This window comes from Lepisma saccharinum, chromosome 4, assembly GCF_977018435.1.
Source record: "Lepisma saccharinum chromosome 4, izLepSacc3.1, whole genome shotgun sequence".
NCBI classification, from domain to species: Eukaryota; Metazoa; Arthropoda; class Insecta; order Zygentoma; family Lepismatidae; genus Lepisma; species Lepisma saccharinum.
In genome coordinates, this window is record NC_139232.1 from 16,506,418 (window position 1) to 16,522,227 (window position 15,810).

Sequence of the window (15,810 nt, forward strand, 5' to 3'; positions counted from 1 at the left end):
AGAGCTAACATTCCCCACACCCAACATTTTCCATTTCAAGAATTGGCTTAAAGTGTTGTTTCAACAGTACCTGAACATTTCTTATTTAGATTTACATTTATGTATATATGAGGGCTATTCTTTTTTTCAACCTCCAATGGTGCTGCCAGGTGGCATGTGAAGCACTAGGAAGCGGGGCGTCACACAGCGTGATTGGCTTCCCCCTGCCACTACCACCACCACTGCCAAGGTCAACGCTTCAGTTGAAGCTGAGGGACAGGCACGTAGAGATGTCTGCTACAATCGACTCTCCCGCCAAGTGCGAGGTGCGCAGTGTGATACGACTTCTACAGGCACAGGGGCACAATGCAGCGGAAATTCAGCGTCGAATGAGCCATGTGTATAGTGAAAACTTTCTGAGTGCGAATGGTGCAGGAAATTTCAAAATGGCTGAACAAACATTCATTATGGTGGTGGTCAGGGACAGAACTCTGTGGGGAGCTCAGATGAACTCATGCAGGGTGTGAATCAAGTGGTTCGGATGAAGCATTGGATCACTATTTAGGAACTGTCCAAAGACTTGATCATCCTCCCTTACAGCCCAGACCGGGCACTGAGTGACTTCCACCTTTTACCGGCGATGAAGAAGTGGTTGGGAGGACGGCGCTTCCACACCAATGAGAACCTTCAGGACACCGTGCAGACCTGGCTCAACAGATAGGCAGCACCTTTTTTTGCAGAGGGTATTGGAAAGCTGGTGCATCGGTACGATAAATGTCTGAATCTTCTTGGGGATTACGTTGACAAGTAGATTATATGTGTACGTAACTTTTGTCATTAAACCAATTTTGCTTTCCACTGTGGATTTGTTTTCATGCCCTATCGGAGGTTGAAAACAAAAAAGCCCTCGTATGTTTGCATGTGTGTGTGTGTGGAAATATTACTTACCTTGTGGTCTAACTGTAAGCACGAGCTCACCAGATGGAGATTCCCTTGATGCTCTAATGAAGCTGACAACCTGTTCATGAGCCATACCAGACACATCTCGTCCATTGATGAAGAGTACCTATGGTAGAAATTATTTGGGTAGTATCAGGAATGCATTCCTTTGTAAAGATTTAATATTAAAAGTGCAAAAATTTGTGACAACATGGATATCTACACCTTAGCAAACTAACCCACCGACTAAAATATCACAACACTAACAAATAATTGTTTTTGTTTCAGTACTTCTAATTATGTTTATGGTTTGAGAATTTGTTCTAGTATTTTTCTTTATTGTTGTTCTTATCTACTTTGGTGTCTGGGCATGGACTCACAATCTCTTCACTGAAGCTTATGAATAAGAATCTCAGCCTTAGCATTAGCCATTCTTTCATCGATTCATCTAATCATTAAACATCATCACCATTGTGATTAGCCAAAAGTGGCAGAAAAGCAATACAAAATTTTTAAAAAAGCATCAAAATTCATTTTTGTGAGGAGTGTAAATGTGGTTCTTCCCCTAAATTCAATATTCAAATACGTGCTTCCATCAATGTCAACTGTGAAGATAGCATGGATATCAATATCTCTGGCATTAAGATAGCTAAAAAAGGCAATACTTAATAGGTACTGTGTATTCCAACTTAGATAAATCTTCCAAGTGGTATCACACATTATCATGGAATTGTTAACCAAATCCTCATAAACAAGAAGTCATTCTATTTCTTTTTTGGTTATTTGATGTTGCTTTCTGCCTTTCCCGATAAATAACGATGACGACCAGATTAAATAGACGATGTAACAAAGAATGTGACACATTAAAGAGTTACCCAGAAAATCAGCCCCTTATCCATAGGGTCAACAAATTCTGTCTTGTCATTATGGATAATATACTGTACATACAGAAAGATACAATGGCATAGTAAATACAGCAATGCCTACATGGAAGTAGGCAAATAGCCCCAGTCTGCAAAGGTCTGACTGATATTTATATATAATAATAATAATTATAATAATAATAATAATAATAATAATAATAATAAAAAGCAGCAGCAGCAATTTTTGCAACCTTCTAGGGAGTAGAGAATTACAACTAACTAGTGTATTGAAGAATGTATCATTTATTCACCAAAAGGCATGTCAATGATTGTGGAATATTATAGAAACTGCCTAAAGTGAAGACTATGTCGAAATTGGAAGGACAGAAATACAAAAAATAACATTATAATAAACATTGTACCATGCTTCAGAACTTATAGGCAGAGTTAATTCTGATGCAGTTCCTACTGCCAAACAGTCAGTCATTTGTTGTCCATGCCTTGATCTTTGTGACAGGAGTTTGAATCCATGGCTTCCACATTTACAGCAGAGGGGAGAAGAAGACAACCTACATGGTAGGGGCAGGCAATTTGAATGGTGAGCATTAAATTGGCCTTCCAAGAGATTGCAAACAAATACTTGCTCTTTTGATGGATTCTTGTAACAGCAAAGCTTTTTTGATTTGATTTGATTTAGTTTATTTTACTTCGCGTTTTGTGCCTCTTGGCTAATTTGCGAAGATGGGGATGAGTGATGAAATGATGAAATTGATGAATGGACATTCACAAACAACCAAGCCCGACCGGGATTCGAACCCGGGACCCTTGGCGTCGCAGCGCGATGTGCTAACCACTCGGCCAAAGGGTCGGGCACAGCAAAGCTAATCACCAAAAATACACTTGGCAAAAATGGCCCTCAAACCACTCAGTTTGTGGAAGTGTATCAGGATAAACTAGGGTTGGGACAGATAAATCGGTACTCTATCGATATTGGATGATATATGTGTTATCAGTGTATCTGTAAAATAATCTGATTTATCTATAAATACCTTGTAATTTAGTGCAATATTCTGCAATTTTTATTATAATTTTATTGATATAAACATGTAATATCCATTCCTTACTTTTTAAAAAGTAAATGTCTAAATATGCAGCTTCCTTTGTATTGTAGTCCTCTGGTAACATATATTTGTTGAGGAGGTCAATGAACTGTTCAAATTCTTCAATTATCATTTCATATTGGTATAATAATGGTTATCAGTAAATTTAATATGATATTTTATAGGTATTCGCCAAAATGCCATGTCGATCCATCCCTAGGATGACTTATGAATTGCTATTCAATAAAAATAAGGTAAATGTATAAAAAAATGTCAGTATTCTCAGCCAGACACATGTCACTTTTAATCAACTTTTTTATCTATCTCTTTATCTCATTTTTATTACAAATGAAGGCAGAGGGGACAGAATCAAGAAATTGCATTAACAATATATGTTGATATTAACATTTCTTGCTATACTTTATATATATATATATACTTTATCAGTTGCATGTGAGTTACATAAGCATTTAAAACATGGAATCGTTTTCAGGATTTTACAACTTATTATATAGGGTGTTTCTTAAGGCGAGGAGGGACAATTTCCCCTTGGTCTTTCTCTTTGGGGCAGCTGCTGATCACTGTTGCCAACTTCGCTCTTTCGAAGCCAGATCTGGCTCTTTCGTGCACTCGTTTGACTGTGAACTGTGGCACCCGCCCTCTGCCCCACTATAATGCCACCACTGACTCCGGCCCATAAATACAAACTTTTGCCATGAGTGTACATTTTGCACATGGCGTGATATTCGTATAGCTATAGGCTGCGTCACCCACCTCTTCTTTCCTCCCCATGTATTTTATATAGAGTGCTGTGGCTAAGATGAAGATGACAATTTTGTTATCGGGAACCCTTTATTTTCGATTTTATATTAACATCATTGGATTATTGAGATGGGTGATGCCGCCAAATCTAGGCGGTGGAAACTAAGAATAAATTGCCATCACTTTAAAGCTAACGGTAATAGCAGAACCCCTACCCCACTGACAAATAAAATTACCCTAGTAGGCACTTTATGCAGCCTTCGTTAATCTCGCTCCTTGAAAGTCCTCTTTAGCTATATTAATGGTGAAATTTAGCTCTATTATGCACATCAGGTTTGGCAACACTGCCAGGATGGCCGTAGGAGGCAAGGAGAAATGCACTAGGCTTATGGGACCATTATTTTATTCGTTCTCTCGGGAATATCAAACATCCGATGACGTAGAAAAGTACATGGACGGAAAAAGGACACGTAGAACTATGTCATAGCAGTAGGAAAAGTCGAAACTCCCATTTGATGAGCCGTAACTTGAAGTTGAAGTTGATGTCCCATAAGGAATACATGGGATTCGGTAAATACTAATTCATCATATTTTTCAAAAATCGTATAAGGCTTAATAATCAACTTAGGAAACCGCTTCCACTTGCCACATGGGGAGAAATTCATACTCTTCATTTCTGCCGGAGATCTTTTTAGTAGCATTGCTCATTCCGACGATATTGGAATAAATGCATGCCTGGTGCGTAATTGTCCCTCTTCGCCTTAAGGTCGCTTGGAGTTACTTGATGAAACAAGTGCAGAACACACATACAAATGTACAATCTGTGCAATTAGTGATATGAACATGATATTCCAGATCTTGTCACATTCACAACATGGGCATGCAGGCAATTTTCTCTTGCACAAATAAAAACAGTTTATTTGAATTTTTATACTATGGATAAATGGAACTGTCACTCGAACTCTGCATGAAAAACATGTTGCACCAAAGGATGTATTTAGAAAATAGTCCAGAGGGTATATGAAAGGGTACCAAAGAATATAAAAATATACTTGTACAACATTTGTTGTACAATAGAGGACTATTTCCACTGAATACATGAAGGCAAGTATTACATTGGGATCATATACATGGCTCTGAATGACAGTACCTAATATATATGCACACTGCTACAGTGGGCGCCCTCTTAAAATAACTGGCCTCAGTTCAACCCGTCGTCGGTTTAACCGGCCACTCAGCTGAGAAAGTGACTCATACGGCATCTGTTGTGACGTGTTTAAATTCTCTAATTCATCAGCAGTGGACGTATTGTTGTATGGACATTGTTATTGTTTTGTGCGAGCAGTGTTCTGTACCGTATATGGTTATTTCTACTCGGATACTGTACAATAACTGAGTAAAATAAAAGTACAGTATTACATCAATAAAAGACACACTCTACAATTCTTTAGTTTAAAAAATACATATTGCACAGTGATACAGTAGTTTCCTGTGCTTTTTTCTGTTCATCTTGTGAAGTGATGTAGTGATGTTTACTCTATTTCATTACATACTTCGGTTTAACCAGCCAAGGGTCCAGTCCCATGGTGGCCGGTTAAGAGGGCATCCACTGTACTTATAATGATATCAATAAAATATATCAATAACATTACTTTTCATCAACTGGACATAACATCATATTTTGTTATATAAAAAATATTCAATTGTTAATTTTTTATGACATTAATTTCCTTCCCAGGACAGTTGTTGTTATGCAAATTTTTGTGATCTTAACTATATGTAAGTGAGATAATCTGTTCTGTTATATCTCTATTCTTATACCATCTTCTGTTATATCTCTATTCTTATACCATCTTTTTTACTATTCATGTAATAATAATAACAATAGTAATTAATTTACCTATTTCAATAATTATGATTATGAAAAGACTTGCTAATTATATCAACATATTAATTACAGCAGAATGACTTCTCCACACATGTATTAGCCATTGTCACAAGCACACTGATGTGGTCTATTGGCATGGTTGTGAACTACAGCAAAGCTACAAAAAAAAACTATTTGAGTTCTTCTTTTGTCCTTAACTTGTTTCATCAAGTTTGGTCCAGTAGCCCATACATTTGTAATCCTGAAGAACCTTGTATAGATTCAACAATGGCTGTAAGTATTTATTCCATTTCATAGCTCTCTGCTCTTTCATTTGCTATAATGACAATAGAAACACTTATGTTGAAATTTTGACAATGTCCATGAGATTTGTGAAGAAAATGATAGCACTTGCATTCAGAGTTGAAATATACAGGATATTAAGACTTTAGCTCGAGCTATTACTTATGCTCTTTCCTGATGTGTTGTATATTACTGGTGAAAAAGTGAAACGAAACATCATACCTGGTCGCCTTCATTCAATCGTGGATAACAGCGATCTGCCGGAGTGTTCGGTGCTACTCGTGAAACAAGTATAGGCATCTTCAGATCAGCTCCTCCTTTGACATTGAAACCAAACCGACCTTGCTCATCTGCTCTCATCCTGATGGTCACAAGTCCCCCAAGAGTATCTTCTGGAAGCTGCAAAAAAGAAAAAAAAATGAGTTAGTTCGTTCGTTAATATTACCATTTACCTCGATGGTAGAATTTCCTTGACATCACTGGGAAATAAAATCTCTGTAATCCTGCCTTAGTCTCTGCAGCTGAATGTCAAGAGCTTTTAAGGCAAGTCACAGATATATAACTGAGAATAGCTGCCTTTCATTTTACTCGAAAATACTTGGAAAGTTTTAAATGTTGTCACAATGGTGCATAGTCATACGCAGTCAAAGTTACTAAATTTTAAAGAATCATTTTCAAGGAGCACAAAGTCAGGTAATTACTTGAAGGTTCGCATAACCACAGCTTGCAATTATTAAATAAAACACAAGTCACTATTTACATGTGGTTTAACAGGTTCATTCCAACAACCGTAGTGATGTGCATCTTTTTATGCAAACCAGCAGGTGACCATAATTTAGTTTTTCAACCCTATGACTATCATCCTTTTAACCATGTTTTATTCTGCTTTTATCCCTTTAATGTGATTTTTTTGATTGGCAACGAGTCCGAAAATTGGTGTTTGGAAATAACCTGTTAAATAAAATGAAAGTAGTGACTTTTGTTTTATTTAAGAAGGAGCACAAATTGGGATTATACCACCCACTGATAAATTAAAGCCAATAATACATGTAGTTTGTAATCTTTGATGATGTCTTCAGTCTTTCAGTGGTATTATTTCTCTCTCATATATAGTCTACATGCACAACCATTTTCCACTCAATTAATGTCAAATAGATAAAGAATATAATATTTATTGAGTATCAGAAAATGATGTTAGATCCAGTTGACGAAAGTAAAATTCCTGGAAATATTTTGCATAAATCTTCTTTGGTACTGTGATTCAAAGTTGTATTGCTTTCCAATAAGTTTGCGGAAATAAACAATTTGCGATTAAACAACAACCATATTTTCATTACTTAATTGAAGTTATTTTATGATCTCATTATTTAATTTTTGTACTTGGCAAATCTTTTGGGGGGGAGGTTGGGACTCCTGGACCCATCTAAATACGCCCTTGGCGGTAGGGGTCGAGATAAACTTACTATATCACTGGTTCCAATTCACGGTAAATATGCTCTGCTTCTCTACACTCAAACATACACAAACTCATGGTCTTCCTGCTTTCTTGGTTTCTTGCCTGGGAAAGAGGCAATAATTCAAGCTGTGACAGCTACGGGACTTTCTGACGAGGGGACGGAACCCAGCTGTGCAGAGGATTCAAACACCCGCGCGAACTAGCGCTGCCCCTCAACCTCAGGCAATTTTCGAACAGAGACATCTAGTGGCCAAGTGGCGAACTATGGTGGATGAAATTCGGCTGAAGCGGCCGTATCTTTCGCCGTCTATAATACATGACATTTTTAAACAATCATTTTGGGCTGTGCAAGTGACTTTTGAAAGAAAAGCCCTCCCTAGCTTAGTCATAAAAGGATTGAGCATTACGTTAGTTTGCATCATAATGGCCATTTTCGTTCGTGCTAAACCACAAATCGTATAACCATTCTGTGCTTATTTACGTATTGAAATTGCATAAATGTATCATGTACTCAAAGTTTCATAAAATAAGTTCACATCTACTTCGTGTTTTCCGGCAATTTTTTGTCCTAAAACGTTATATTCAACAAAATGCAAAAAAGCCCATGTTAAATGTAACACACTTTCCACGGCGACCTTTGCCAAACTCCACCGCCCTCTTAAGACTACTTCCTCACAGAACAGACAAGCTACAAGCAACACATGTTCCACGAAAACAAGCCAAACAATTAAGAGAATTGAGTGATTTGGTGTTTTAAGTCCACTTTATGCACAGTAAGGCTAATCGGGACTGGACCTACAGTTTAAAGTGAGATCCAAACCACTTGTGCCTCCACCGGGTATCGAACCCGGGACCCCTTGATTACAAGGCGACACGCTACCACTGCGCCATCGGAGAGGCCGCCAAACAATTAAGATGATGTGACATGTGTCACCTTAGTCTGAAAACAACCCAAGTATATTGCCAAAGAACTTGTGTTGAGTTTGTAACATTTACCATCTTTACTATTTAGTGTTTTCTGTGTGCGTGTGTGGTGCTTATTTAGCACATTGCATCTTATAATTCAATGCACATGGAACTAGTTGTACCCCCTTACCCTCTCTTGGATTTGGTCCTAATGAGGAAGTTGTAGTAGCCTGGGTATTTTTTCTGGTTTGGGACCAGCCTTCCACAAAAGAACAGTGGCTTGGAAATGTGTTATGGAAAATAGCACAGAAACAACAACTTTCAATGTATGTATCTGTCAGTATTTACTATATCAACTGTGGCTACTGTATTCATAAAATACTATGTCAGAATGGTATCAAGCACATTAAACTCTTATACTAAAAATGTATGATTTTTGCAGTGTTTTTCACAGAATGTATGCAAACTGTGGTGAAATTCGTGAAAAACTATACAAATCACATAAACTACTAAATTTGCATTATTTCGCAACTTGCCATACATGCAAAATATATCCTAATGGTCACAGTCATTAGTATTGCAGGAATAAATGTACTGATCTTACGGGAGATTATGTTGAAAAATAAAAATAATTTTGAAATTATAAATTCATAGTTTCGTAGTCAAACCACCCTCGTAATTGTAAATAGAAAACCCACACCCACCTATCATAATCATAATCATAAACCTACACATACGGTTGACGAGAAATAAAAAATACAACAAAAATAATTTAATATGATTATATAGACATAACATCATATTATGTTATATAATAGATATTCAATTGTTAACTTTTTATGACATTAATTTCCTTCCCAGGACAGTTGTTATTATGCAAATTGTTGTGATCTTAACTATATATTATCATATAGTTATCAACACTTGATGGAACTATCAACTCCTCCGATGCACGTTTTTTAGTCAATAATTTTAAAAATGCAATCGGAAATCTACTCTAAAAACAGAGAGTTGTGAAAGAATTGATAGAAAGCGAGAGAAAGAAGAAATCCGCGAGATAGGAAATAAAGAAACCTGATACAGAAATAAAAGCAGAGGAACCACGAAAAAGGAAGAGAAATAAGCTATGAAAAAAATAATAGAGAGAGGGAGAGAGAGGGAAGAGAACAGAAAATAGAGAGTAAATACGAAAATGAAACAAAAAAACAGAAAAAGAATAATTAGGACGAGAAGGAATAAGCAAAAGTGGAGAGCTACTAAGACAGACAAAAGACGATGCGAAGTTAGAAATAAGCTAATATAAAAAACGAAAAAGGATAAAAAAAAAGAGACAAATGAAAAATTGTCGCATCGCCTCGTCTCCCCTTCCCTTTCCCTCTGGGTGTATACAGTAGTATGAAGAAGAGGATGGCTGCAGCCAACTTGCAAACTAAAGTACAGTACAGTGCTGTAGTCCCAAAATATTCCGAGGATATAAGTTTTGAGAATTGCTAAGTGGAGACCATGTTTCGATGAACTCTGGATTATGTCCCTATTAAATGTATGGATGAAATCATTGAACTTCTACAAAAAATGCCATTGATGGTAGAATACAGATCTGTCGAGTTGAAAAAAAAATTACATTCGCTTCTGTGTAGTTTGCTAAGGTGATAAGTAGGAAACAGATAAGTGTTGTTGATAAGTGTTAAAAGTGTTGTTGTTATTCCGCAACATAAATACACTTTAGAACAAAGATTTTTTTGTACGCTTCTTACGTGAAAACTCGTTTAGAAGAACTGATGGGCGTGTGAATGCAAAATTTCTCAAAAGATGTGAAAAATGTGTAGCAACATTTCCATCATCTCTGACAAAAGTTCGCCATTACTTGTAATTGTGAAATATTTTCATTAAAATAATTACAACAGATCCATGCGCTTGAGTCGAGGGGTCACGTACAACCTATTTCGCCGACAAGCGCCCTGCTTCCAGCCGCTACATGGGCCGCGCTCGAGCGGCACAATAACCAACTGTATTCGTCAGGTGGATATCGGCTTGGTTTATCTGCCTTTGTATATGGTTGTTGTTGATTTAGTGTTTTAAGTCCACTTTATGCACAGTAAGGTTAATCGGGACTGGACCTACAGTTTAAAGTGGGATCCAAACCACTGTGCCTCCAGCGGGTATCGAACCCGACGACACCCCTTCATTACAAGGCGACGACGTTACCACTACGCCATCCGGGAGGTCTGCACGGAGAATGTCAAGACGATGATCGATTTCTTCCCACGTTCGGGTCAGCATGCCGAAATCCACGGTGGCCATCGCGTTGTTTACTCCGGCTTTCGGTTCATCACTTTTGTTAGATTCGTCATCATTGTCCGTCGTGTTTTGAACGAACGCTTTTTGGGAAGATGGTTTTGACTTGGTGGTCCGATTCCTTGGCCCCGACGGCCACCCGGCAGCCGGCACAAACCCATTTGGATATTTTCTCTTTCTCTGGGGATATGTAGCAGACTGTTTTTAGGCAAAAGTGTGACAAACGGAACACACATAGAAGTGTGCTGATACAGAACATAAAACGTTTTGAGCATATCTATCTATCATTGCCACCAGTTTATTTGTATGTTCATTAGTTTCTAATTTATTAATAATTTAAACGTGCCAGACACTTTGTGTACGCCCTGTATGACGCTTTATGAGAATTTTCTTAAATGGGGGAAAGCACGACCCCACGCCCCTCCTACACTTTGAGCACTGCTACCCCCCTGAGGCACACGCAGGCAAATTTTACGCTCGATGATTCCTTATTTTATTTTAAAGTCACTTTCCTTTCTATTTAGGTGAATCAAAACAATGAGGATGAATGATGAAATTCAAGAAAGGACACTATACCCTGTCCCAGATAACTGTGGAACGAGGCCGCACATAGCGTCAGAAAAGCGAAGCAGCACACTCTGTTGTGAAGGCTGGTAACTGCGGTCGCTTCCCCCACTCCACGCAATTCCGTTCCTCTCACGTGTTCATTGGTGTAGCCGTCTCCCGGCACTACTTGCGCAGAAACTTGTTTTCGTTCGCCTGTTCCACAGTTAGCTGGGACAGAGTATAGCCAAGGAACACTCAGACTGGTCATTCGACGGAAAGATCATGGGTCAACCACCGAACGCCGCACACAGAACTGATATTTTAACGGTAGGCTACAGTGCTTTTCTCATCTGCAAGGAGGGGCCTCCCCAATAGTGTAATAGTAACGTCGCTGCCTTGTAATCAAGGGATCCCGGGTTCGATACCCGAAGGAGGCACTTGGTATCACTTTAAACTGTAATTCTAGTTTTGATTAGTCCATCTGTTCACAAAGTGGACTTAAACAACAATTCATATACAATGAATCGTGAACGCGCTTTGTAGGCCAAGTGCATTGGATGAAGCTTCTGTGTTCGATTCCCGGGTGGGTATGAGTGTTTCTTTGCATCTTTTCATTAATTTCATCTATCAGCTTTCCTCGAGTATACCAACCACCCACCCCCTACATTTTACACTGTTTGGACATTTTTGCTAGAATCGCACTGGTCAATGTAAGAGCGGTAAATTCTTTGAACTACGTACATTTTCTGTGCTTCTTGCTAAGTTACACAGTTATATCCAACGTCTAACCATGTGTGAATATATTCCCGCCGTCCTCCGCGGTTAGCACAGGACGCCAACAACACGGTTCCGAATTCGAATCCCTGGTAAGACATGAATGTTTGTGTTTGTCCTTAATGTAAAACACTGAGAATTGAGTAAAAAATTAAACGTGAAAACTGAGAGAGGGAATGACGGGGGAAACTACCGCTTAAGGTTTTTCCTTTACTATAAAAAAAAAAAAAAAAAAAAAAAAAAAAAAGTTAGCACAGTGCGCTACGACGTAAAGGGTCCCGTGTTCGAATTCCGGTCCGGGCATCAATTTCAACTCATCCTCATCGTCGCGATTGTAACTGAGGGTGAGTTAGGTTAGGTTAAAAGCCTCTCTCTAAAAACATCCATGCCCCTCATATGTATATAACATGAAAGTGATTACAGTTACGATTAAGTGACAAGTGAGGAAATAGAAAATTGCCACAACAAATCGATTTTTTCAACTCTGCTGTGCGAAAGCTTACTGTGTTTCTGAATGTATTTTAAACCAACCCCGTAATTATACATTCAGTGCTGGAAGAAAAATATATTCTCTTAGCTACGGAAAATTAGAGAAGGGGGGGCACTGCACCGAACCCGAAAGGCGAGATAAAATAAGAATATACAAGAAAAATTTACTTTCCCTTGCCAATTATAGGTTTAGATAGTACGGGGGCAAAAGTGGGGAGGGGGGCAACGGCCCCTCAAGCCCCTACTAATCGCCGCCACTGATTGCGGGGAATTATGAATAACGACAACTTATTGATAACATTCAACACAACACACGTCATAGCTTATATTATTATACAATTCAGTAACTAGAGGCGAGGCAGATGATATCAATCTACTCAGAAATGTAACTTTTTGTCCAATAAATAAACCCACTGTTTGCCACTCAACTTCCTCTTCAACCAACTGCCGAGTGAAATATAATTCTACGCCCCGGAAAACAATGGAGTGGTCACTGCATCAAGACAAAAAGGAGTTGTTTATTTTCGTGCTAGGTCAGTCCCATTTTCTAATTTTAACTCAGCAACGCACCAGCTGTGGATATCCATGCGCCAAAGCCAAACAATTGTTAAAAATCGCATTCACGTTCATGATAAACGGAACATAAACGTGATACATGGCTACAATTTGAACACGGTGTTATCGGATTTATCTTTCAACAATGGGCACAGTCAGCTGTCAGGCCTGGCAGTGAAAAAAAAATAATATTATTAACCCTGACTGTTCAAATTGTAAGATAAAATACGATATCGCTGTTTTACTTACCTTTCTGTGGAGTTTCCATTTCGCAAGAACTCGCGTAAACATGCATACCATCATTAGACAGGCTGCAGAAGCACTTAAAACGCTCGCAACACTCACACAACCCCCGCGCGAAAGACCGCGCAGTGTTGCCATACTTTGAGGGAATAATGGTTCATTTCCGTACGTGAAGTGTTTCCCCTTGGTACTTCTTAGTTACAACCAAGCTCAAACACAAGTTTAGAATTGCATGATGTCAAGTGGGAGGAGGTTGATATACCAAATACAATATTTATGGTATTTTTAATCGTAAAAATGTCAAAATAAGACATTCATTAGAATATATAACATTATCACCTAAATTTGAATGTTCAATGAATATTGGCGGAGTGGTTAGCAGATCGCGCTACGACGCCAGTGGTCCCTGGTTCGATTCCCGGCCTGGGCATTGATGTTTGTGAGTGACCATCAATTTCATCATATCATCACTCATCCCCATCTTCGCAAATTAGCCAAAAGTGGCAGAAAAGCGAAGTAAAATAAACCAAATCAATCAACCAATCAAATCAATCAATGAACATTGGATTGTTAAAAGTTGCGTTATTAAGTTGTACATTGTTAGGTTGTTGGTTTGGTTTTGGTTTGAGTTGCTGTTTTAAGTCCACTTTATGCACAGTAAGGCTAATCGGGACTGGACCTACAGTTTAAAGTGGAATCCGAACCACTTGTGCCTCCACCGGGTATCGAACCCGGGACACCTTGATTACAAGGCAATGACGCTACCACTGCGCCATGGGGGAGGCCCCGTTAGGTTGTTGGAAATAAAGCGAAAATGTTATTACTGCCTAATTAATAGGGTTCATTTCTATTTGCCTTATTTAAATTAACAACCTAAACTCGAAACTAAATATTTCAATTGAAAGAAATGATTTGAAATGTGATTAATAATAATAATAATAGAAATGAAATGAAATCAAATAAATTGCAGTAAACGAGTGGAATTTTCTTTGTTCTTTTCTTATTTTATCTACTTTGTTGTTTTTTTATTGTCTTCGTCATTATTAACCTAGAGCAGGGTGTATTGATTTAAATTACGATTTAAATCAGGTGATTTTTTTAAAATCACTCCTCTAAATAAATCATTTATAGAATAATGTACATAAGGATTTTGTAGATATCAGAAACACTTTTGGTGAAATTACATTACTCACGTAATCATTTAATGGTGATTATTAGGTTCTAAGATAGAAAAATAAAGGAAATAAAATTTGTGTACTGATGGTGTGCAGCTCATACTAAAAGAAATGTAAACACAGGATTTCTCTTGATTTAAAATTCAATAATTTTATGGTCAAAAATAGCAAACATTTTGTGTAGAAAAATATACAAAATACTAATCATGTTAAGCCATAAATAGTGTCAATATCATTAAACTGTAAATAAACATGGCAGCTGATATTTTTCAAACTACCATTTTAAAAAAATCTCCGAAATCAAGTACAAAGACTATAAAAATATTTAAGTTACAATTATAGAGTACATCCATGATGTTTTAGTTTCACTGGAAGAAAAGTTACTGAAATTATTATTATTTTCATTAACAAACTAAACAAACATTTCCATAGTAGTTACAGTATCAGAAACTGAAATATGTATGTTTACGTATATTTTTTATTTGCTTTAATTAAACTGTTCAAATATTTTACAGGGCCATTTACTAGAAAAAGCTTTTCTATAAAAAACATATATCTATGTGCATGGTGCCAAAAACCATGCAAGCAATTCTAAGCATGTTTTTCTTTTAAAAATTAAAAATCCGAGTTAAATAAAAAAAATCTACAAAAAATATTCTTTTTAATAAAAATCATGATTTTTATCCACCCTGACCTAGAGAAGTAAAAAAGAAAGTGCAATAACCAAAATAAGTCAGCGTAATGTTAATCAAAGCCTAATCAAAATTCTAAGCGATATTTTCACAAATAAGTGGCAAACAGACTTGTACTGACATTATAATTACTTCGATACGCAACATCATATACTCCATTGCTGCTAAAGTATTTATCGATCACTGTTGTACGAAATATCGATTCACATGCAAATAAAATAAATCACATTAAGCTCGTGTTCATGTCTTTCAGCTGCAATATTCACATCTTCGTAACACTGAACCCGACTTCAAAATGGCATAAACGACATTTCACTATTTAACATATGTTCCTCTCGATGACGTCTTTGAGGGGACAGAAGGTGCCATTGCGCCCTTTTCCAAAACTCCTATATCGAAAACTGTGTCTCAGTAATTTTAGTAATGTCCCTTATTTGTGCCATGAGTTCACCGTGAATGGATAGCGACCGACTTAGGAGGGGAGGGGGCAGGCGATTTTGTGCCCCCTGAATGTTCAGCCTCAGTAACAATGTTTAGTTTAAATGGATAGAGAGTAATGGATAAGTTTTTTTTAGAGCTGAGCCGATATCACCATTTGCCGATACCGATACTTGTATAATTCCAGTATAAAATATAAAGGCTAATTACCGAGTCATACTAACTCCTCACATCACTAGGCACGTATTTAGAAATATATAATTTGGGGAGCCAGTCCGAACCAAGTGTCTCAGAAATATAAAAATAAAAATGTTTATATTTAATACATTAATATAATTATTAGTCGATTCGTAATAATATGTAAATTAATTAATTACATATGTAGTATTTAATTTCCCAGATGCGTATGGAGTATTGTTGTATGTAAC

The 15,810-nt window shown here is 37.4% G+C and overlaps 1 protein-coding gene across 7 annotated transcripts in view; it reads right to left on the bottom strand.

The window, feature by feature from the left end:
- The window catches only part of Ptpmeg (protein tyrosine phosphatase Meg), a 365,178-nt gene that overhangs the window by 33,513 nt on the left and 315,855 nt on the right, over positions 1-15,810 (bottom strand). For all 7 annotated transcript variants that reach the window (XM_083120336.1, XM_083120341.1, XM_083120339.1 and 4 more), the window contains 2 exons: positions 6,036-6,212; positions 928-1,045 (listed from right to left, as the gene is read on the bottom strand). In XM_083120336.1, the coding sequence (XP_082976462.1) occupies positions 928-1,045; positions 6,036-6,212 (295 nt within the window). The remainder of the gene's footprint in view (positions 1-927; positions 1,046-6,035; positions 6,213-15,810) is intronic.